Genomic DNA, 26,132 nt, shown 5'->3' on the forward strand with positions numbered 1-26,132 from the left:
GTTAAGCTAGTGTACTGGTACCCACTTTTTCCTTCTACTAATGGAAATTAAAGGATATAGGAGCTTTGAGAATCTTCTAATCCTGCACTGCTAAAACAGCCTGGTGTAGGTGCCTAGAAGTAAAACAAGGTTCCAGTCCTTTGTTCCCCAGACCTACTAAGATCTCTTAAATCAGCATGTAAACCGTGAAGACACAGATCTCCCTCTGTCCCATCAATGAAACACATGACACCTTCCATAGACACGTTTCATGGGAGAAAAAGGTGGGAGGCACCTGGCCTTTAGAGATCAGGTTCTCCTCATAAAAGCAGATGTTCAGGGGGCTTCCCAGGCGCAGTGGTTGAGAATCTGCCTGCTAATGCAGGGGACACGGGTTCGAGCCCTGGTCTGGGAAGATCCCACATGCCGCAGAGCAGCTAGGCCTGTGAGCCACAATTACTGAGCCTGCGCGTCTGGAGCCTGTGCTCCGCAACAAGAGAGGCCGCGATAGTGAGAGGCCCGCGCACGGCGATGAAGAGTGGCCCCCGCTTGCCGCAACTAGAGAAAGCCCTCGCACAGAAACGAAGACCCAACACAGCCATAAATAAATAAATAAATAAATAAACAGAGCAGCCCTAAACTTTGGGAAAAAAAGCAGATGTTCAAATGTCAACATCTAAAGATCAGTCCTTGAAAACCCTAAGTCCACTATAAATAGCTACAGATTTGTATCTATTTTTAGTATCACTATTTTTCATAATTACTAGGCAAATGTTCTCAAACCCAGGCACACTGGCTCATAATACTTTTTAAAATAGTCTTTTTACAAAGTGCTTCTGCAGCTGGACTTACTAAAATAGGCATAGCGAAGACATGTTTCTGAAGGGACCAAATCCCAAAGTAAAAGTCTTGAGGCAGGGAAGTCTTAAGGCTGTTTTCTTTATAAGTTTGCAGTTGTCCATAAAGACTTCATTTGGCCATGCACACTCCAAATCTAAAAAGGGTAAGTTACCTCCAATACTAACCAGATGTGACTATCAGATATTTTAGAAAAAGGTTCTGCTTATGGTTCCCAAGTTGTTAACGTCAAGCTTCCAAGACCCCCTGTCCTAACAGTGACGATTTCCCATTAGATGCCTCAGGAGGCCTAAGAGTGGTCTTGAGTGAGAACAAGGCAGGAGGAAGAGAAACTAGGAGGAAGAGCATCTCCCACCTGTGTTTTTACCAGGCCTTTCCTGAGTTTATCCATTTTACATATTATTTTATTAGATAACCCCTAATGATTTCATTTGGAGGAAGAATTCCAAATTTTAAAAAATATTGAAAATTTCTGTCCTAGATAAACTCTCTTGATCATAAAATCAGCCCACAAGGAAATCACTGAGCTGGATAACCCAAAAGAGCCATCATCACTCAGTTCTTCCACTCCCAACCAGTTTCCTCTGATGCAATCCAGGGGAATTAACAAAGCAATATTGTTCTAGCAAGTCTAGAAAAATCCAGTTTCATTATGTTATGAATACATGACATAAAGCCTACTAACCAAATAACCCTTTATTTTGGCAAATTTGAAGACCACAAAGTATGATTGTGAGCTGCCACTACACACAGGGGAGATTTAATGGTGTTACAGGGCAAATGCCAGGACTCTATGGAATAAAGAAATCTATTTTCACCTGGGATTCTCAGCCAGAAGTGTCTTCCCACTCAGAAGGGTGTGAAACGCCTGCCATCACCGTGACTCCTGACCACTGGACTCTCACCTCAGAGACATAGAAGCAGAGAGGCAAAGCACGTCAACGGCCTCCAGCCACAGACCACTGGGAGCACATCTGCAGTTGACAAGCTGGGTTTATTACATGTTGCACGGAACCAGAACGCACACCAAAGGGACCCGTGAGCATGTCAGTCAGAGAGCTTTAGAAAGAACCTATTAACAGGATTAGGCTTTGGTTGGGTAATTTGGAGGAGGGCCTAGAGAAGCAGGCTTTTTAAAAATTGGATGCTGTCAGAAAATAAGAACAACTCCATGTTTGAATATTGTAACAATTCTCACCTATAAGTGGGTAGACTACAGCAGGCATAAAGCTGCAACTGGTAAAGAATTAGCTGTCACTCCTAAAACGTAATCTTGTGATTCACTTTGTTATAAAGCAGAAACTAACACAGCATTGTAAAGCAATTATACTCCAATAGAGATGTTAAAAAAAAAAAAAAACGTAATCTTGGCAAAGAATCAGAAAAGGTCATGCTAGACTGGAACAGATATTGTTCTTTGCCACACTGGGTGAAAATCATTGTCAATTCGTTCATGCAGAACACTTTGATGTTGATTTCAGAAACCCACAGAATAATATTTTCGTTATTACGCATATCTATGTCTAGATCACATTCTAGACCTCGGCTCTGGATATATCACTCAAGGCATTTTTCTGTCCTCCTCAATAATGCCCATGTTAAAGGACCTTTCCCGTGATCATTTCATAGAGTTACCTGGAATAAGTAGACTCTACTGACTCTTTCAGTCAAGTTTCTAATGTCTAGAGAGATAAAAACAGCTAAGCATTACTGCTTGCTTTTCAAACTATCTGGGGTGAATAAACAGTTTCTTTTCTCCCCAGTTGGTCTTGGACTGATAATTTTGTAAAATACAAGGAAAACTAATTAGTAGAAAAATAAAATGAAAAAACAAGACACAAAACACCAGCCCCAACTTTTTTTTTTATTATTATTAGGCCCCAACGTAAATATAATAACTCTGTCAAACTGTCAAAAAAGTTTCTTTATATAGTCTCGCCTTCCGTATTTATCTTGTCACAAACCTGAGTCTATGGACACATTTTGAGTAGTACTGCTTTTTTAAATTAAATTAAAGCATTCTGTTTAATACAAATTAATTCTGTCTCAGAGCACTGCCCATTTCAAACATACATAGTATGCCACAAGGCAGTATTAGCGAAAAAGAGGTAAGGAGTTTCACTCAGGGAGAAGGCCACGCTAAGAACTTCCCAACCTCAGTGAAAAATAAATACCTGTGGCTGCTCCCTATGAGCAAGAGATCAAAGGACGCATGTAGAAAATCAGATCACTGGACTCCCATCTACACCAGTCTAAAATGCACCCATCCAGGTAGGGCTTCACTGGCATTCTTTTCCATAGCAGGGGACTTAACTTCATGGTTGCTGGGCAGAGATGTTCCCATTGGTATTTTTAGGGCAGGAGTGGCTGTGCTTTCTACTGGGACAACTTGGATTTGATTATAATCCCGGAGCTTCCCAGGGCAATGGCTTTATAGCCCATCCGGTTAATCCTCAGGAATCTATGTTATCTCAGTATCCCTGCTTCCCTTCCTAAGGTCAAGAAGGTCAAACCTAAATCCCTACACAGCAAGCTAAAGGAACAAAAAAGGTTTAGGAATCAGCTAATCAGCCAAATGTATTTACATTCCCATCAATTTTACTTCCTACTTCATCTCTGCTAAGAAGCTTATCCTCTCCAATGCAATTCTGCAATTTTAAGAACTTGTCCCCAGCTTAATGAAGTAGCCACTGGTGTTATCACTCTAATGTATTGATCTGCTCTCTATAACCATGCTTCTCTTCCTGCCGTCATCTTTACTCTTCCTCCAGAGCTGCTATGAGCTGGAAACTCTAGAAGAGGCTTCTGTTTCTGTACACCCACATAGGCAGCACTGCCTGCTGTAGGCTAGACACCACCCTCTTCCTGCATCAAGTGCAAGGCCTGAGCCACTCATGTCTGGTTCGAAATTCTGTCCCCATTCATAAAATCTCTCCAGAAGATACTTCCTTATACCACAATTTTTTAAGTTAAACATGATTCTAATAGGTATGTCTAATATAAACACACACATACATGTATACCAGATATTTTGACACTTAAAATCTATGGCAAATTTAACATCTTTGAGCTCCATGAGGATGGTAATCGGGATCATTCCTTTCACCATTTCACAATGCTTGGAATAGCGCTTGACCCATAACTGGCTTCCCAGAAATATCTTTTAATTAACTAATTAATTAATGGATCAAAGGATGGAACAAATGAGTACTTGTGGTTTACACTGGTAGAGATGTGTACACGTGCACGCGCACACACACACGCTATATCAACATACACGTGATGCCAACAGTTAACACCATATCTTAAAAATGAGAAATTAATCCTAATAATTAATGTTCGTTCAAACTTCATATCTATTTTCCTCTTCCTTACAACAACTTGCTATTGCCCCAGGTTTCTGTATCTACGACTAGATAATTTGACATGTACAGTCAGAAAATTACTGATTGCTAAGTCGGGTTTAAAAATCACTATGATAACCCATTAAAATAATTTCCTTGCCTTTTGCCTTCCTTAAACTGATTTTCAAGCTTCAAATCTTCTACCTCAAGCTTCAATCTTAACCAAGGAGATAAAAAATACGTAATCTTTTTATGCTATAAAACTTAAAAATAACACTAAATTAAGTTTTATACTCAGTATATTTTACTTAGAAGTATTATAAAACAGTACCTTTTTTTATAATTTATTTCTTTTTATATCCTGGTAGTGTTGAATCAACCTCTCTTAGTGAATACTTTAAACTTAGCCTTTTTAGAAAGCACTATCTATTGTTTTATTCAATGACTTAGTTAATTCAGATCTATTCAACGTTTGTGTGGAATGAGAGGAACTTGAGAGATTCCTTGTGTCTTCAAACCCCAGAGCATGGTCCAACACCAAATGTGACAGTATGGTCCTAAACTGACAGAGTCCAACTTGGAGATTTGGACCTGCCACACATGCTCTATTCAGTTTTCCATCCTGACTTCTAAAACCCTACAGAACATCAAGAGGCAGTACAAGACCCCAAAATAAAGCCTACAACCATTAATCCACCAGCCTTGGGTAAAAACATGTGGTATCATAACTCCTTTGGGTTGTGATTATGCATAGAGAGGACAGTGGCAGAAGATTCAAGGTATTGTTGGGGGACCAGCCAAGGTAGAAGGAATGCAAGGAATATTTTGAGAACTCCCAGAAGAGAGACAAAACAAAGACAATAGCTCTGAACTCCCAAGAAACAGCAGCCTGGCAACCATAGAAAGAAAAATGGTTGCTCTTTCTGAACAAAGACTTGGAGTCAACTGTGAATGGAAGAGACATAAACATTGACACACTTTTCAAATAACATCTGGAGATACAGAACAAATAAAAATACTTCACATCTTCACAGCATGTGAAGAAGGATCAGTTACTATTGGCCTCATCCACAAAACTAAAGAGCCATATATGGGTATTCTATTCAAAAATAAAGAAAAGAATGAATCAAAGCCACAATACAGAGAGAACTACATCTCATGTCCATAGAGTAATGCTATTTGAACAAATTCTGACAGAGGAGCTTCTCATTTCCCATTTTAGCATTCTTTGGGAAGCGAAAGAATGCTTTCAAATACTTTCTTTAAGAGGATATCCAACGTTTCCACATAAGAAGGGAAATACTATCATTTTGAAGGAATCTATGCTTCTTTAGAAAGTTGTCAGAATGATTTTAAATAAATAAGGAAATAAAATCCCCAGTGTTACACAAGTGAACATATAAGCCAAGAATGCTAAAACAGTTGTCTTTGGTTTCTTAGACTAATGTTGTCTTCATGTCAAATTAAGCCAAAGCACACATCTTTGTCAGTAAAATGCTTTCTAATGCTTCTTCCTGAACTTAAAATATAATAGTGAGGTTTTCTTTCCACCTCTACTTTCCAAACCATGCTGAAGCCATGCTGCACTCCCAAACACCTGCAAACACACAGACACAAAAGGCAATGAGTCTTACCAGACCATCACAGTTGCTAATGGCAACAGAGGTTCCCGGAATGTCCATGATGTCACCAACATAAGCACAGTTAGTCTGCAAAGGCTCTGTTTTCCAGATTCTTTCCGAAGCACTTCCTGGTTGATGATCATTAATGGGGTCGGTTATATTCCCAGGCACCAGAGATGCCTCATGCCATTCCACAACAGCGCCAGGAGCTACTAGCTGAGTGTTGGGCTTTAGTCGCAGATGAAAATCTCTTCCAAATGCTGTGATGTTAAAGAACAATTGCTCAGAGTTGGAAGACACGTCCCTCGCTGACCTCTTTTTATGATTTGCAGAAAGAATATGGGAGAGATAGTGTCCTTCAAAATTTGTGCTGACTGGAGTCACCAGCTCATACTCTCTCTGTCTCTTTACTGGTAAATCTGTGGGGTGAAAAATAGAATTGTAGAACACTGTATAACAAGAGAACACAGGAGGACATAACATAGGCATCAAGTGCCCACCTCACAAGACCGTACCTCGACTTGCATAATAAATATATTCTTGAACCATCTCATAAGTAGTAAATTTTGACAATTCAAATCATTTCTCAAACGCATTTAGGTAACTCTGTGTTCAATGAATCATTTTTTTAATTTTTAAAAAAAGTTTACTGCAATGTGAATATTCATCTCATTTATATGTTTGAGAATATGAACAGAATAACTTTCCATAAACTGTATCTGGTGTGCTTATAATCAACACATACTCCCAGTTAATTTATCAATGGCATAACTGATAACTGCTACAAACTTTTAACAAAGTTGCTATTACGTAGAAAAAACTTTTTCTGATTGTTTAAATTTTTTCCTTGTAAGAATCCTAGAATTTATACTAATCACCATAGCTACTTTGTATTACACCTACCATTGGCCTGTAATTTATACACTGTAGTTTACGGTGTGGTAGTTTATACATATCTTTTCCATCATACCAACCCTAACAATCATACTTCACAGGTGAGGAAACTGAGATTCAGGAGGTGTGTGTCCAAGGTCAAATAACTGTGAAGCTCAGATATGTCCCCAAGTCATATTCCAAAGCCCATACACTCACTCTGCTACATCATATTGTATCCCATAAATCACAGAACATTTTCAGCAAATGAGGAGAATGGAGTAAAAAAGAAGAAATAATCATCTATAAACTGAATACACTAGTACTGGTTAGTCAAGAGCAAATGGCATTGTCATTTTGCACCATATTCCTTACATGGGAAAGACACTCATTTGAATATGAATTCAGTATTTGGGGTTCATTTTACAACACGTGTGGCCACTTAACATGTTAAACTGAATTTCACAATTAGAACTTAATTCCCCAAGTTTAGCCAAATGAGAGTACTGTGTCTGCTGAAATGCAAACATCCTGGGGAAAGATAACACATTAAATCAACCATTTCTCCCTTAATAGAAATGATTTTGAAGACAGAAGGAAATGAGGAGGGCAACAAGGATGAAGAAAGAATGCATGGAAAGGAAAATCTGAGAACATGAAGTTAAAAGTTCCCCACCTTCATGATTCTAGCCTAAGACTAGTCCTGTAGTATAGTAAAGTACCCTGAAAAAATTATATGATTCACAAATACTGCTCACCTATGGAAACTTCATGCATGTTATCTAACACAGCATATGAGGCCCATAAATGAACCTACAACCTATGGTCTTAAAGTATCCTTATAGAATCACTATGTTTTCGTTATTTTCCTGCTTTTTAAATAACTCAAAAAAAAAAAAATGTGTAAAGTACCAGAAGACAAATGAAGATATTTTGCAGCTTGGAAATTCCTTGAGTGCATGTTTGTTACCATTATGCCACTTATAATGACCAATGTATTTAAACAAAATATCCCCCTTTATTAAATGCACAGAGTAAGTAAAATGGTTGTACATATTTACTAGGCAGAGAAGGCGTGAGGGTGGTCATACCACAGAGTAGAGTGAAGCCTGGCTTCCACACTGGAAGCAGCCGCAACACAGTTCCTGCTTCACAGGAATTGACTCTCTATATCACAGTCAAAGACTTACACCAGGCATTGGGGTAAGCACAGGCACACAGATTCGGTCTCCCTTACAATCAAATCCTTGGTGAATACTTCTGTAAATTCTGGTTTAGAGAAAGAACTTGAAATTTTAGGGAATGAACTCAAGAGTCACAGAAGCAGACTGATGGAGGGGAAAGTTTCCACAGGGATGGATGAATTGGGCTCTTGAAGGTGGACAGACAAAGCCAACCCCAAAATAATTCCTTAAGGATAAGGAACTCCCCATTCAACTCAGTATTTCCAGTATCATCTAATATAAGATTTTGTACCTGCCAGGGTCTCTTATCAGTAGGATTTGTTTACATGTATAAGTTAGTAATGCAGGTAACTGGAGAACATTTGCTTTGTCTATGATGCTCCATGCGCTGACTTACTACCCAAGGCCCGTGAGCATCTGGCTGCACCAATAATTCCAGCTGTAACTCTTTCTTTAACCATCGGTTTACCATGTCAAGGGAAGGAAAAGCGATGCTTCATTTAATGTATGGATTTCTCATCTCCACTGAAGGGAATTCACACAACTGAAGTCTATAAACAATATACCGATGCCTGGATTAAGTGACTGGAGAACTAGAAAATTTAGGAAGAATGCAGGGAGTCTCCTCCACACCCAAGAGGATACCCAGAGTTTCATGCTTACAGTAAACCATACACCCTAGATTCTCTGGGATGAGTCCATTTTTCCACTGTCAGACAATGTGTTCTGAACTTTTATTCAAAATAAAGATGGTGCATTTCTATAGAGCTTTGTCTTATCCAATGTTAAATAATAAGACATTCCTAAAACGTACACATAAGAAACATTTTTGAAATTAAACTCTGAATGAGTCATTTTCCAGTTGGGAATTAATGGAAAAGATGCATTTAGCCCCACTGGACGGTAGTTAATGGAATGGACAAAGGAGCTACCCAGTCACCTGTCATTTATTGCAGAATAAATAACAGGCACTCTGCTTTGTTCTTGAGAATATACCTTCTCTAATTCTTACAACAATCACAGTTGGTAGGTATTACTACCCTTCGTTTATAAATGAGAAAGCAGACCTAGAAGGCCTGACACATGGCAAACAAGGAGCCAAAGGAAATTTTCAATTCTGATCATCTCGATGCTGAAGATCACGCTCTCCCTCACTGCAGAATAGATGGAACATCTTGCTGTCAATTTCTAATTTAAGATCTGATTTTAAGGAAAACTACCACAAGAATGATGACGTCCTGCCTACCCGCAGCCAGCCAACCAATTTTTCCTCTACTGTAGCTTCAAAAATTATTGTAAAAGGCTCTTAAATTCTTGGTCTTGGGGAGAAAAATAAAGGGGTGGTGGATAAAGCTCAAAGCTATCAAAAGTATTTAATCTCAGGTTACAATCACGTATGCAAACCAACATTAATTTACTGCTTTCAGAAATGACACATTTCACAGGCCCAAATACTTCCACCAAACAATACAGCCTATGGTCAAGGAAGAGACTACAGTGCCAGAAAGCAGAAAAGTCAACACCTGAACTTGAGCAAGTTCTTTATTTTTTCTTTAGGCTTAGTGTCCTCAATTGTTAACTAGAGGTTAGTAATAGTTCCAACTTCATAAGTTTGATGAGAGGTTTAAATGAGATTATCCAGAGGATTCAGTAAATTTTAACTATTTTAACTTAAATGTAAATTAGTCACTTATTAAAATAGTGCCCAGGCGCAATTTTAAAATATGAAACTATATAATTGTCAGCTGGGGTGGCTGAAGGGCCACAGCAATAGGCATGTAAAGGTTTGTGTGAGCCGTAAGTTCCACAAGCACAGAAAGCTGGGGCCACTGTAAAGCCACACTGTGGTCACTAATTACTCAAGCATAGCTCAGAAGCAGTGAATTTTGCACAACCCACTGGCATCTGTGCCTGCCTGGTCCATTCCCACCTCCCCCCACCGACCCCGGTAGTATGGATGAACTGTCTGCGGTCTCACCTAAGAGCAAAGCCTCCATTCGTGTACACATCCTAGCCCCTCTGGCCTTTGCAAGACGGCTTCAGCAACTGTCCTCAGTTTCTTTCCTCATCAATTTTCCCATCATTAGATCATTCCCACCAGTAAATAAATAAGCTGCCATATTTTCCATCTTTGACAAAAAACTTTCTTGATGCCACATCTGCCTCTAGCTAAGTCCCCATTATTTCACTGCCCTTTATAGCAAAACACTTTTAAAAAATTGAGTATATTAGATATCTCCAATTCCTCTCTTCCCACGCTTGTTCTTTCTTGAACCCACTCCAATCACGCTCTTGTCAAGGTCACTAGTAACCCCATGTTGCTGACACCAATGGTCAAGACTCCATCGTCTTACTTGCCCTATTAGCAGCATCTGACTCTACTTCTCTTTCCTTCTTAAAACACTTCCTTTCTTTAGCTTCCAGACACCATTCTCTTCTGGTTCTCCTCTTCTCCTCAGTGGTCTCCCCTTCCCATTCTCCCTCCTCATGTTCCTTTATTCTCATGACCGGAACACACTGCAGTGCTGCAGGACCTGGTCCCAGACTCTCCTCTTCTGCATCTACCCTCCCTAGCCTGGTGAACTCATCCTGTCTCCTGACTTTGAATACCTTCACCATCATATATCTCCAGCCCAGGCTTCCTCCATAAGATCTTCTCTCATCAATTCAATTGCCGCTGGATCCTCTCCCTGTGGATATTCACTAGGTACCTCAACACGTCCAAAAGTAAACTTCCTACCTTCCTGCTCCCAAACCTGCACCTCCTTGCCCATGTCAGCAAATGGCAACGCTATCCTCCCAGTTACTCAGACCAAAAACCTGACTAAACCATCCTTAATTCTTCTCACACCACACACCAAATCTTTTAACGAATTCTACTGACCCTATCTTCAAAATATCTCCAGACTCTGACCACTGCTCACCACCTCCCCTGCTGCTACCCTAGTCCAAACCACCATCTTCCCCTTCACAGGTTATCCTCAAAACAGAGCCAATGACAGATCATGTCTCCTCCTCAAAACCCATCCCACTCAGAGAAAAATGGCTCACAAGGGCCAGCACTGGGAATTCTCACATCTCAAGGTCATTGTGCTCACTATTTCCTCTGCCAAAGTGTCTTCCCCCCGACAGCTGCATGGCTCACCCCTCCATTCCTTCAGGCCTTTGCTTAAACTTGACCCTCCCATTAAGGTCTTTCCTGCCCCCAGTAAATGTCTCATTACTATCTCCCTTCTGCATTTTACTTCTACAAAACTTGTCACCATCTCACATACTCTAAATTTTATTTATATGTTTATTTGTTCATTGTTTCTTTATACCTACTAGCATATAAGCTTCACGAGGGCAGGGATTTTTATCTTTTCTCTTCACTATAGTTCTCCAGTGCCAGAAACTGACTCTGAAGTCACTCAGTAAATATATGTGAATGAATGAATGAGAGCAGTTTAGCCTGAGGGAGTATCTAAAATTAGAATGCATCTTCTTTTCCCCAAATAGTAATTTACCATCAAGCGATCGATGACAGCAAACCACACAAGTTGTCATACGCCTCTATTGCCTGAATTTGCTTGCAAACGTTGGGTATATTTCTCACCGTTCCTGCTGGCCTATAAATCAAACATTTCATAGTATCCAAAACTTACATTTTAAGCTACTAAGAACAACGACAAAAATGGATCTAACCATTAAAACAGACCTCCTGGAATGCAGACACAGGGCCCCTCGTGCTTAGGAACCAGAGGCAGGAGATTAGTCCCCTCTCTGCATCCCTCTGGATAGTCACAGAATTATAACTCTACAGGTCAAAGATGAACAAGACCTTGAAAGATCATCTCTTCCTTGCCTCTTTCTTACAATTAAGGCATCTCAAGTAGAAGACGTCATGTTTTCTTAAGTTAGAGGTGCAGTACCTTTCACCTACTCCCGCCTTCTGGGAGGAGAGATTTTTCTCTGAGTATTTGGGCCTCTCCGTCCCCCTTAACTCACCCTTCCCCAGTGAAGAAGCGTGACGGATGTGATTAGCAAGTCTGGGAAAAATCAGCAGTTTGCGAAGCTCAGCACTCCCTCATCATCATTCCTGGCCTGGGAACGATGCTGATAAGGATGCTGTTCTCTTCCACCTCCCCAGCAGCAGGCTCTGTCTCAGCCCAGTGGACCTGACACACACTGGGTGGGGTGCCCTGTCCGCCAGCCCACTGCCTGCCCATGTGACAGCCTCGTGCTCCTCCGCAGCCTCTTTTGTAAGAGATATTTTCACTATGTCTTTAGATTTGCTATTTCTCAACGTGTTCAGAACCCAGGCAGGTCAGAGGCGTATGTTTAATTGAGGACCTCCTCAAAAGCTTGAACTACCTACAAGAAAAAGTACTGTCACATCTTCGCTGTCAGTCTAACGATAACATTAACAATTCTCCCGGTCAGGGAATTCTTTCATATCTAAATTCCTCATTCTAGACTTTAACATAATGACTTCTCCCTTCTTGCACTGCATGAAAAAAACCACCTTCTTGTGTATCTGTGCATGTGTGTATGTGTGATATGTATGTACTTCTTTTCACACACAAACACACAAATATTGCACACAACTTACATCAAAGGATTTAAGGACCCAATGTTCTGTGCTTCCATACACTTAAAAGACCTTTGCGCTAGTCAGACTTTCTGTTTTAATGTCAGCCATGTTAGACTTTTCTAATAGTTTCCCAATTTTACTCATTTCTGAGGCTTTGGACCATTTACACATGTCTGTGTTTTAGCATGATACTTATACATAACAGACCCTCAGTAAATACAGGTTAAAGAAAAAGAAAAGTTGCCTCAAACTGAAACCTGAATGGGTCAGTTTCACTGTGCTGAGAAGAAGGTGTCATACCCTCTCTTCACCCTTAAAATATCTACACCAAACTTCTCATTTTCACCTGAGTATTCATCTTGTCTTCCTGACTTCACTATTTCTGTTCATGATGTGCTGATTCTCCCAAACTCCCACGCTAAAAATACTGACTTCATTTCAACTTTTTCCCCACTTTATATCATTCAAGTCCTACTGATCTCACCTTAAAATTTCTCTCAAATTAATCCCCTTTCTTCCAATCACCTTCAAGTTCTCATCACCTCACACTGAAAAGCTGCAAGTACCAAGTCCAAATGCCCCACATATAATTTCTCACTACCAAATGCCGTATACATTGTATCAGAATATTTTCTAAATTACTGCCAGAAAAATTGTTTTGAAGTCTTATGTCTAATATGCCTAGGTTCTACCACTCACTACCTTTGTGATTCTGGTCACTTAAGACCTTTTTATGTCAGTACTCACCTGAAAAAATTAGGGCAACAGTATTTAGTTCATAGGCTTGTTGTAAAAATTAAATGGCCTAATCCAAAGTGCTTAACACAGTATCCAGCATATAGTAAGTGCTCAATAAATGTTATGTATTAATATTACCCTGTTATTCTTTATGAAGAGTTTCAACTGGCTCATCATTACTTCAGGATAAAATAAATTCAGAAAATTGATATCTGTATTTCCATGTCAGACCTGAAAATTGCTTGAAAGACCATCTACTAATCAAATCCCCTCACTTCACACAGAAGAAACTAAACTCAAAGTTAGGTAACTTAACCCAAATCAAAACTTAACGTTATCATTTAAGGCCTTCTGCATTCTGTCCCTAATTTCTTTTCAACATCATCTCCCATATAACCTAAAGAAACATTTTAATGTGCTCACTAGCTTAATCACTCCTGCCTTTAGAGCCCTACTCTATTGCATCAACCAGGGGAAAGGTCTGTTGCTTTCTCTCCATGTATGCAAATCTAACCCAGCCCTCATGGCCTTTCCCAAGCCCCATCTTTTCCATGAAACCTGCCCTGTTAAACTGCCTAAAGTACAGACCTCAGGGTCTAAACTTCCTAGCTCTGACTGTCGTGCACTGTCTGCATAACAGTTATAAAAATCCCTATGGGTGAAAAATTATATGTTTATGTCTTGTCCTTTCAGAGATTTTAAGCTCTTTGGGGCAGAGGTGTGATCTTAAATGTGTTTAAATGTCCCCAGTGTACATCAGTCTTTGGGGAAAAGAGAAATTAATGGCTATTTTGGAACTGGGGATTCTTGGGAAGGAGTGCTCTCACAGCATCACCCTGTAGCCCAGGCTTTGGGATCATCTATACTCCTTCACGCATTCAGCCACATATGCTCACAACTGAGGACAGGCAGGCTGGTATCCTTCTAAGTATGTTGTAGAACACTACACAAATGTTTCCTAGAAGAGACTAGATGTCCCCTGCACATTACAAAGACCACACTCTAGAACAGCAAGAGAAGAGAAGTCTTCAGTAGTACAATCAACGTTGCTAGGACCTAAAATGGCTGCAGCACAAAGTCTCATATATCATGGCAATTTTTAGCTGATCTAATTAAGACCAAACCTACCCCAGGCACACAGAATATTGGAATACTTGTGATTGATGCAATGTGGCTCTAATTTCCAAGCAAAGAAGGGGGCGGGGTATGATGGTTGAATACTAAAGGTCTGGAGTCAAAACGCACTGCATTTGAATGCTGGTTTCAATCTCATGTGCTCTTTGGCACATGAGCTTGAAATTATGAAAATTAAGGCTCAGACAGGTTACCTGTAAAATAGGAAGAAGAGATAAGGCACATAAAAGGCTTAGTCCATCTAATAACATTTCAATAAATGAAAAATTAACTGGTGTTATTATCACCATCACCATCATCATCTAGCTAGAGCTGTACACGAAGGAAGTCAATATCAGATTCCTTCCGTGTCCCAGCACCCCTCAAGCCTCTCCCCATTCCAGTCCCACACAAATCTAGTGTTTCTGGTGGTTAGAAGGGATCTTAAGCTCCATGTCAACAAACGGCCTGAAGTCTAGACTGGCTGTAACAACCCATGCTCCATTACCCAACCCAGGGACTGGGAATCTCTCCCGAGAATTGGCTGATTGCTCTACACTAGAGGCAGTCACACAGGCAATTTCCTTTATCAGGTATAAATTCTCAGTATGCAACAATCTGGCCACAAGAATGAAATCAAATAAGCATTTTCAAGATCTGCTAAAGAAGCAGCTCCAACAACAACATTTCCAAATCCTGAGCCAAGGGTAAGAGAATGACTTTCATCAGAAATGACAGGAGCCAGCTGCTCCAGGAAAGATGTGAGTGGAGTGAAGAGTGGACGTTAAAGAGGACATCACATGCCAAAGGGCTCACCAAAGCCGTAAACGCTAACGGGGAAGGGGACACCTCTTCTCTCAAAGGCAATTAAAAATTAATTGTGACACATGCTGAAATTCTGAACGCAGCCAAATTCCTTTTTCCTCACTTCATCTCCTCTAGGCTCTTATCACCACAAGGCAGAGAAACACTTTGATGTCTTTTATTTTAGTTGCAAACCTATTTTCATAGCTATTTGGGGGGGGGGAGGTGCTTTGCTTTTTACTCACTATTAAGAAAGAACAAATAGTTGTGAACTTTAGAATTCTTCTCATTTTTTTAATCTGGCTTTTTCATAAATAGTTGTTGCAATTGCACAATGTTTATGTTCAAGAGAGTCATTTAGGAAAGAACAGCACATTCTTCAGCATTCCAGAACATGAAATCAGGTAAGAGGAGATCTTTTAAGAAAACTGTTTTCAAGAAAAATATCCAAGTATTTTCTTTGTTTGCTACATCTTAAAATGATCAAATAATCAATAACAGGATAACAAGTAGAGATTTATTTTTTTTAAGTGAGGCCCAAATGCCAAACACTTAACATTCCAATCTTAGTTTTTAAGGAAGCACTTCTACTGGGTATATTTATCATCATTGGAAATTTTACAGACTCAAGAGCAATATTAGACATTCTAAAAATTAATATTTCTCATATGTCTCACAATTTTTTGATGGATAATACTTTTGAAGACTAATATTGAGTCTAGAATTTAAAGCCAGGAAAATTAGTATTTGTCCCTAGGGCCAAAGGCTGGGGAAAATATGACAGATAAGAAATGCGGATAGTAGCTTTAAAGGTTTTCACTGAAACTTTACTTGTGGTAATTATATTTTCCAAATCTAAAATAGTCTGGCTTATGGTTTGACAAAAAGGATGAGAAACTAGGACAGTCCACTAGGCTGCTGTTTTAGTCTCCTATTGCTGCTGTAACAAATTGCCACAAACTTGGCGACCTAAAACAACATGAATACGTTATCCTACAGTTCTGGAGGTCAAAAGTCTGAAATAGGTTGCACAGGGCTAAAAGCAAGGTGTCAGCAGGCTGCATTTCTTTTGGAAGCACTAGGAATGATCTGTTTCCTTGCCTTTTTCAATTTCCAGAGGCTACCTGCGTTCGCTGGCTCAAGGTTCCCTCCTTCCATCTTCAAAGCCAGCAACATCAAACCAAGTCTCTTTCACCTCCCCCTTCCATCTATAAGGACTTTCCAACAGGTAATCCAGGATAATCTCCCTATTTTTTTTTAAACTAGGGTCATAGCAGTAATGACATTAAGGCCCTTCGTTTTTTTTTGTTTGTTTGTTTGTTTTTTAAATTTATTTATTATTTATTTATTATTTATTTTTGGCTGTGTTGGGTCTTCGTTTCTGTGCCAGGGCTTCCTCTAGTTGCGGCAAGCGGGGGCCACTCTTCATCGCGATGCGTGGGCCTCTCACTATCGCGGCCTCTCTTGTTGCGGAGCACAGGCTCCAGACGCGCAGGCTCAGTAGTTGTGGCTCACGGGCCTACTTGCTCCGCGGCATGTGGGATCTTCCCAGACCAGGGCTCGAACCCGTGTCCCCTGCATTGGCAGGCAGATTCTCAACCACTGCGCCACCAGGGAAGCCCTAATCTCCCTATTTTAAGGTCAACTGATTAGCAACCTTAATTCCATCTGAAGACTTAATTCCGCTTTGCCATGTAACATATTTACAGGTTCCAGGGATTCAAACACAGACATCTTGGGGGTCCATTCCTCTGCCTGCCACAGCCAACAGTTCCCATCGATGTGCCAGAAGTCCTGACAGCTGTGACGTTATTGCACACGTGTGCCGTCTGGCATCCGTCCCTCCTTGTTCTTTAACTGAACCTCAGTTTTCCCTCAGGTTAACCATCTCACACTCCACTCTTAGTCCCTGTCAGTCAAGAGTGAAACATCTCAATCCAGGCTAATCAGAGCACTGCACCACTGAGCACAGTTCATGGTTTGAGCATAAGCTTATGACTCGAGCCAGGTAGCCAGTAAAAGCCCTACCAGGAGCTATTAACTGGAGCAGCCAGAACAGAAGTGTTCTGTCTAGTGGGGTAATGAGAGCCTAGAGTTTGCTAGTGACAGTCTTTGCCACAACTTGGATAGTCACGATCTTATGCTACTAGAGAAATAGAGCCAACCCAGAGGAAAAATAAGAGAGAAACAAAGAGGGAAGGGAGAAAGGGAGGGAAGGAGGAAAGAAAGGTGGGAGGGAAAAGAGGAGGGAGGAACAGAGAGCTTAAGGAAGGAGGGAGAGAGAGGGGAAGGAGGAAGCGGGGAGAGAGAGATTGATTCCTGACATTATTTGAGCCCTAGATCCAGCTATACCTGACTTTGATTACCTGATCAATTTTGTCTTCCTTAACCACTGTCAACTGGGTTCCTGTTATTTGCATCCAAAGGAGTCATGATTAATACAGGAACATTCTCTCAATGAAATGGAAAGAAGGAATTTCAATAAATAAGGTGAAAAGAAAAGAAAGAATTATGTCCAGTATACACAAAATACTGTTGGTGTGGAATAACTTTTTGCACTATTCCTTACTCAACTCCTCCCTCTACTGCTATATTCCAATGAATTAAGCAACATTACGTTGAGATACCAACATGAAGATAATACATGAAAATAGAACTCTTAAAGAGCTGTCACATGGTGAGCTGAGTGGCTGGATAGTGTACAAGTCCATGACACACTAAATTAAGGTGCCTGGAAAGCCACAGTGGCAGGCAGACCTATCAGAAATGTATGGACTAGAGTGAGGCAGCTCTCCTTCAGTAAAAGTGTTTTTTAAAAGCACAAGACTGGGCTTCCCTGGTGGCGCAGTGGTTAAGAATTTGCCTGCCAATGCAGGGGACACGGGTTCAAGCCCTGGTCCAGGAAGATCCCACATACCGCGGAGCAACTAGGCCCGTGCGCTACAACTACTGAGCCTGCGCTCTAGAGCCCGCGAGCCACAACTACTGAAGCCCACGCGCCTAGAGCCCATAGTCCACAACAAGAGAAGCCACCACAGTGAGAAGCCCACGCACCGCAATGAAGAGTAGCCTCCACTCGCCGCAACCAGAGAAAAGCCCGTGCGCAGCAACGAAGACCCAATGCAGCCAGAAACAATAAATAAATTAAATAAAATAATAAAACAAATAAATTTTAAAAGCACAAGACTAAGACATACTACTAATAATACCTATTATTCTAGCTTGCTTACCATGTGCCAGCATTTTATGAATCCTTTAAAACTCTGTGAAGTAAGTAAGAGTAGTATGTCTATGTCACATACGAGACAATGAAGCTTTGAGAGGTCAAGGTCATCGACTAGAAAGTGTTGCAGTCAGGATTTTAACCACACAGTAAACAGAGTCTGTGCCCCTGACCATTTGATGGAGGAGAGGCAATGAATATTAATAGTTCCTCTAATGCATACACTGGTTAGCTTTTAGATTAAGCAATGGACTCTACATGTAAAAAAGAGAGGTTTTTACATATAAAAGAAAAAGAACACAAATTCATATGAATAATTATTTCAATTATTCTTTTTATTTGTGTGCATTAGTACATATAAAAATATATGTACTAAATATGAAGAAAAATTGTAGGAAATGTGATTTATTATCTAAGTACTTGAAGATTCATATGTTTAATCCTATTTTACTTTCTACAAGTTTCCTAAATACTATTTTTGTTTTATCAGTCACTTCAAGAACAAGACAGACTGTTTCACGCTGCTCACAATTTGTTCTAAATTCCATAAAGATTCATCATGCTGAATTTGTGGCACTCGTTTTTATAAACAAGAGACTGACATTTTACCACAAAATCTCTTCTAGGCACTCATAGTTAGTCAGCAAAGTCATGTAAATGCATTCGGAAAATTAGGATGGATGAATTACATGTGGGAACAGAGATTCCTAAGCTAGGAAACTTTTCCCACACTTTACTATCCATTCTAAAGAATACACAACTCTCAAATTCTGTTCTATGAGGTGGACAAATATTCTTAGAGTACTGATAAAATTACAAAACATTTTTATAATACAATGGTTCATACTTTGAGGTACGTGTTAACTAGAAAAATGATTAATTCATTGCATCTTTCAGAGATTGCTTAACCAAATATTTAAAAATTATGTTCAAATGTCAAGAAGAGCAGAACCAAACCTAATTTAAAATTAAAATATTTTAAATCAACACTTTCCTATATATTGCTACTAGGAATTCAGGTCCTACAAACGTCTTCAAAAGTCATGCATTTGTCAAAATGTATCATGTTAATTTGGTTTTACACAGTAATCAACTTCTAGGGCGCTCTCCTAAAGGAGTCATTGGAAAAGTGGGCAATAATCTATATACAACACTGTGTGGCAATGTTCACTATCATGAGAAAATGGATACCATTAGGGAAATGATTACATAAAATAAGGTTTATTAGTATGATGGGATGAAAATGATGTTTATGAGGAGTTTGTAATGATACGGAAAATTACACTAAAATATTAAACCAAACAAAATCAGGTATCCAATAAAAACCCCATAATCTGTGTATTAAAAGAAGACTGAATAAGAATATGCTAAATTATAACAAAAGTTTGATATTTGGGATGATTGTCAAAAATCTGGGGGATACAGAAATAGAAGATAACTACAAAGGGCACATGTAAAGCATCTATAAGCAGAACAAAAACTGATTAATTAAAAAGACTAATTCAACAATTTATAATAGAAGTAGCACAGCTTAGAAGTAAAAGCTGATCTCTATTAGAGGAACTCTGAGGAAAGCGTTCCCAAACTACTGGTAATAACAATCCTCTTTGAGGAAGTAGTAGGGTTCCATTTAAGTCTTCACTGTCAATAGATCCAGTCCAAGCAGTATAACCAAACTCTTCATATTGAAACCACTCATGATTTTAGCAGGCAATTTGGAATTGTCCTTAATGGATTTCCAGGGTAATCTCTGTTGGCTACCCATAAGCAAAGAATGCTTAAAGATAATCGTCCTGGAAACAGAGATGACCTTGGAGATTTCTTAACATTTCTGAGCAATATTATGATTATTTGGTACAATGAAAAAAGAAAACAGTGAAAGTATGGGGAAGGAATAGTTCAGCTAAACAGCGGTAAGTTGCTGGTGATAGGTAACATGCTGCATTTAATAACATCTTCATCTAAGAAGCTTAAAGCATTTAACTTTAATCATTATGATGCTCTATGGAGAGGTGGGAGCTAAATCAGTAAAGTCAAGTGTATGATCTTTAGTGCCAGGGAAGAACAATGGCTTAGGTGGCTGAAATTCTAAATTTTACAAGGGATCCCTTTAAACTTGCTTTAGACCAAATCTTTTAGTATTGCTGTTGGCAAACTGGATTGACAGATTTTAGTCTTAGCTTATCTTATTCCCACTGATGCCAGCAACATGGCAACTTATCCCAAATAGACTTTAGAGCAAAATTAGTGAACATTCCAAACCTGCACATAATTCTATTCAATTTGACAAATACTGATTGAGCACAAACACAAAAGCATAAAAAACTGATAAGCCTAAGTCCCTGGCTTTGTGGAGTGAAACAGGAAGTCACAAGGAGCCTTGATAACATTGAATAATTAATTGTATAGCCATTGTCACCATCTTCATTTTCCTGGGGACCAATTAAACCTGGACGGGGGCACAGAACAAGAGCATTTTAGGAACATCAGAACACAGGCAAATCCCAGTATGGTAATAACCTGCTTACTAGATCTATGCACTGAATAACAAATATTTGAGAGCCCACAAGGTACCAAGCTCTGTTTTATGTACACGGGATACAGCAGTCATCAAGACAAAGTCTTTGCTCTCTCAAGGGCTACGCTAGTGGAAACACTTACTCTATACCAAGGAGAAGGTACAGTGACACACTACACCTTGAAAACCAAACGAGTACCTGAAAATGATGAAAAATTATTTCTCAGGAAACCAGATATTTGAGAGGACAAATTAGCAACTTTATGTGGTTAAGAATAAAATGCAATGGAATTTGAAACTGGGAAACAGAAATAGGGCAGAGAAAGATGGATATGCCCCAATTCTAAGAGCGGGGGTGGGAGAGGGAAGACAGCTGAACACCAAAGCCTCACAATGGTTTTTCCTCTGATAACACTCAAGCAATCTCAAAGGCGTGGCTTATGAAACAAAAGGACTCAGAGGATTCTTTTTTGGATTCTCCAATTTCTACAGAACTATGATTATTTCCTAAGCCACATGTGTCACAGAGCAAACCTCCTTACCCAATCAGGCCAGCCAGCCAGCTACCCACAATTACCCTAGGCATCCTACCAAGGCCATATTCTGAGTCAGAAATGAAAGAGCTCCCCTATACGTCACAGAAGTATTCTACCAATCTCATGAAACACATTTACACATATATACACATTACATACACATTCACATATGCACCTATATGTATGTATGCGTGCATGTATACGTGTGCATATGTGTGGGTATGTGTATGTATGTGTGGGTATATGTATGTATGGGTGTATGTATATACTGTGTATGCATGTATGCATGGGTGTATGTATGTATATATGGGTGTAGATAGGTAGATAGCTCCTCTCTGATTGACAAGGGAGCAGAGAACTAGGTGACAGTTCAAAACCTATTTGCCCGTTTTCCCGAGAGTCACACACCAAGAGGGCATTTTTCCACTGGGTGGAGAAAAAAGCAAAGAAGTCACATCCCGTACTACACACTTCATGGGTGACATATATATATATATGTTCTAACCTGCCCCCATCACAGACTGCCCTCTACTCTAGGGGGTTGGAGCATATCAGATATATATTTTTTACTGGTTTCCTAAGCCAAATACTAAAAAAGTATGTATTGTTTTTCTATTTATAAAAAGAATTAAAAACTGGCAAAATTAATTTATCCTGTTACAAGTCACCTTTTGTGTGGGAATCCTGCTAAGAAAGTGGGACAAGCACTAGTAATGTTCTTATCGATCCGGGTGCTGGATACCCAGAAGTGTTCCCTTCGTGAAGAATCAGCAAGGTGTACACTTATATGCACCACCCTGCATGTATATTATATCTCAATAGAAAGGAGTTTTTAAATTTAGCTTCCTAACAATCTGTGTTTTGTTACTAAATTATATTTACCTCTTCTGGAGACATTAAATTATTCACAAATTATTCAGAAACATGGAATCTTCTCTAGCCAATTTGTAGATCAATAAATATAAATTCATTAATTCTACAAACCTTATTACTTTTTCTTAATTGTGTCATTGATCAAATAGCACCTCCAGGCAGTTATATAAAACTACTTTTGAATCAGTTATTGGAAAAAAATTACTTAACTATATGTAGAAAAGTACATTTACCAAAACTCCAGGTTAGCAATCCCTTGATGCATGGGGACAGGGGACAGGAATCTCATTATTGCACATCAAATTTTTGAAATATATTTTTAAATCCCTCTTAAGAACAACATAAATGGTTATAACCCAAAGCCAAATGGTACACTTCTGCTATCACAAGACTGATGAGTCAAATCTATTTTCATCTTTATTTCTTCCCTTAACTCAATTCGGAAATGGTAAATGAAAATGATAATAATAAAATAAAGAAATCTCATAAAGCAGAGGCACTTGGGAGCAAATAAATCTTCAGCAACACAACCTAAGAGTGCCCTGCCCTCTTCTCTTCTGTGCTGTTACTCATCTCCCTCTTACCAAATTAAAGCAGACCTGTACTACTTTCTTCCCTGAGGACGAGAACTACCAAAGTAGTTTATATTAGCAAAAGGACTGGACCAAAGTCTAACCCAGGGCCTCTTACATATGAGCATGCTGAGTCTATCTGAAAATTTAATCAAAGCAATGTATTTTATTCCTTGTAGAATGAGTAATCTTAAAATAGTTTTTTAATTTACATATTGAAATGTTGGGATGTTTAAGTAATCAAATGTTTAAGAAATAAAAAGTAAGACAGCTTTCTTTTCCTACTTGTTTGAAGACTGGTGAAAAAGAAAAATCCTTCTTTAAAAAGATAGATGTTGATGGCTGAATGCTATCAACTACAAATGACAAATGTCTCTTCATAGACATTGTATTTTCAATGCAGTTCTCAGTCACTTTCCTCCTGTCTGTCCTGCTCTTCCTGTGGAGGTCTAAGCTTGTGGAGGAGTTCCAACAATGCTAAGCACTGAGTAAGAAGGGAGCATTCTGACACACGATGTCATATGGCTACAAACAGATACTCTGGGCCTGGATCTTGGGGTCCCTCCATTAGTTTACAAGTATGGAATTCCCTGAGCTCTCCACTATGCGCTACAGCAGGTTACCGTATAACCTCTCAAGCTTCATTTCCTTCAAATCTAAAATAGGCACAATGTGTCCCTACCCACTAGTGCAGTTGTGAGAAACAGATGACATAAGGCACATAAAGCAATTAGCACTGTGCCTGGCACACAGCACACAGGCAACGATTTGTAACTACTTCTGCAGTAACAAAATCTTTTCATCTAAAAGATGACTTTACCATATCACCTGACAAATACACAATTTACAGAGACTAACACTCTGCCAAAAGGAAAACTATCTTTTAAAGTAACCCAAGTTAAATGTGTATGAAAAGACTGAATGGAGCCTGGCTTCTTGACAGATGACTTTCAGTTTCTGCACTCAGAACAAATACATTATTATAAACAGCTTCAAAAAAGACCATGGACTTTGGAGGACATGTTACAAGTCACACTCCCTGAGCCTCAGTGTCCTCACCCATAAAATGGGAATAATTCCCATATCGTCAGGCAATACCGAGGTTTTAGATGTTATCTGCAAAAGGCCTAACAGTATCTTCCACATGAGTAGATAACGATTTCAAAGCAGATGGCATAAGAAAAGCCATCAGAGGGATTATTCAAAGCTGGAAAATTTTTAAGAGAAAACTTTCCATCATCTGTGCTTCATTTTTCTCTTCTTTGTAGCATTCTTACACTTTGTTTCTCTTCTAATCAGATTTGCTCCTCTTAATGCTACAAAAGTTGATTTAATTTATCTCCATATCTTCTTCCAGTCCCTCCATCACCCTCCCAGTACCTACCAGTGGCTTGTCCAAAGACAGTTAATAAATCGACGCCTGAAAAGTCCAACTGCAGGAGAATTTTTACATCACTACAACTCAGCCTGAGGAAAGTGACACCCTCCTCCGGAAAGAGGAAGAGAAGAATAGAAATGTTACTGGACTACCAATTGTTTCTTTAACCATCAATGGGAGAAATTTCAGAAACAATATTTTGCTTCGCTTACTTCATTCCCTACTTTCTACTAAGATAAGAGTGACATCTGAGAACAAGGCTTACCTATTTGCACCATTTCTTCATTACCAGCCTGGAAAGGAGGGGGAAAAGTAAGAAAAAGAAACAGTTACTGGGTTTCATCTTATCACCTCATGCGTTTTATTTCTACCATTAATGCTTTTCAGGAGCTGGCTAATCAGGAGATGCTGGAGACCGGGATTGGTGCCTAAAGGCTGCACCTCAGTTTGTAGGAGGTTCTGTGACAGGAGCATGAGCCAATTCAATAATAATTTGGGACAGGGTGTCGTTTGCTCGTTTTAATTTTAATTTAACATTTATGAAGCCAGCAAAAAAATAAATACTGACACTCGATATTCTCTTCTGAAAACTCCGGGTACTGGGTCAGGAGTAGAAAAGAAAGTCTCTGAATTTACACGTGCAAAAAGAAGTCTAAATCCTGATGTATCAGATTTGAGGTCAGGAATCCACCAGACAATTCTCTACTTTTCACCCTATGGTCAGACCAGGCAGACCCAAGACACTACAAAAACTCACAGAGAAATTTTGTACCCAAAGTCCCACCGGCCCTGTGCTGATGTGATTTACTACAAACGGCTCGGCTCATCCCGCTGAGCCTTCTCAAGGACTCTTCCGAGAGCATCGGGCTTCACCTTGAGTCTCCAAAGGGCGGGGGCTGGGTCGAAAAGAAACAGAGCTGCACTCAACTTCGCTTTAAAAGGAGGAGGAGTTGTGCAGAGGGGGAGGGGAGAAAAGCGGCCGGCGCCTCCAGCCTCTGCCCAGGAAAACGCAGGGCAGGAAACGTCCCCGGGCCCCCCTCCCCAACTGTCAAACCCCGGCCCTGCCGCGGTCCTCCCAGGACACGTGTCTACTGGATCTCTCCCTGTCCGGCCCAAGGACTTCCTGAAACCCCCGCCTCCGGCTGCCCGAAAAAGCTGTGAGTCAGTGAGGAGGAGAGAAAGTCCCGCGAACCCGACTCCGGCTGCTGCAACCAGAGCTCTGGGATCCCGGACCCAGCGTCCAGAACTTCATTCAAGCGCCCAGACCGCCCTCCGGAAAGAGGAAACCCAGATGGCCCGGCGAGGATGCGAATTGGCTGCACTTTGTCACCAGGAATTGTTCCGAATGCCGCAAAGTGAAGTCCTAGGTGTGACAAGCCTGGGCTCCCGAAGTGGGAGTCCTAACCTCCCGTGCCATTCAACCCCCCACCCCAGAAAGCCCCGCACGCTGCGCCCAGCCCTCGAAACACCGTCCGTGAATGCACCAGATAACAGGGAAGGGTGGGAGGGGGGAGGAGGAGAGAGAGGAGGGGAAAGAGGGGAGGAACTTTTTCGGGAAAAGGTTGGGTTTGAGTTTTTTATTGTTATTATTTTCCACTTACTTGTCCATCAGCTGAAGTCCTAACCTCTACCAGAGCGGCTGCTATCAACCAAAGTGACAGGAGAACCATCACGAGTCGAGTTCACTTTTCAACTACTGGGCAAAGCAAATGCCCAGAGCAAACCCACCCCCCCTCAAAATAAGTTTCTTGAAAAAAGAAAAAGAAAAAAGAACCCAAAAATGCAGAATTAAAACAAAAACAAAAACAAACAAACAGAAAAAAACTGATCTTCCGTGCTTTGCTTCAATGAAAATGAAATCTGAGCTCTGAGACTGGCCCCCTCTGCTCTGCAGTTCTTTCCACTTCACCTTCTCACCCCGTCCTCCCAAACAGAGTGTGCAGG

The 26,132-nt window shown here is 40.1% G+C and overlaps 1 protein-coding gene across 1 annotated transcript in view; it reads right to left on the reverse strand.

The window, feature by feature from the left end:
- The window catches only part of ADAMTS3 (ADAM metallopeptidase with thrombospondin type 1 motif 3), a 288,657-nt gene extending 262,741 nt beyond the window's left edge, over positions 1-25,916 (reverse strand). Inside the window, exons 1-3 of the mRNA XM_061191451.1 lie at positions 25,790-25,916; positions 24,454-24,481; positions 5,816-6,222 (exon numbers count right to left, since the gene is read on the reverse strand). Of these exons, the coding sequence (XP_061047434.1) occupies positions 5,816-6,222; positions 24,454-24,481; positions 25,790-25,858 (504 nt within the window). The 5' untranslated portion in view covers positions 25,859-25,916. The remainder of the gene's footprint in view (positions 1-5,815; positions 6,223-24,453; positions 24,482-25,789) is intronic.
- Between the last annotated feature and the right edge of the window lie 216 nt (positions 25,917-26,132).

This window comes from Eubalaena glacialis, chromosome 5 (assembly GCF_028564815.1).
Source record: "Eubalaena glacialis isolate mEubGla1 chromosome 5, mEubGla1.1.hap2.+ XY, whole genome shotgun sequence".
Lineage (NCBI taxonomy): Eukaryota > Metazoa > Chordata > Mammalia > Artiodactyla > Balaenidae > Eubalaena > Eubalaena glacialis.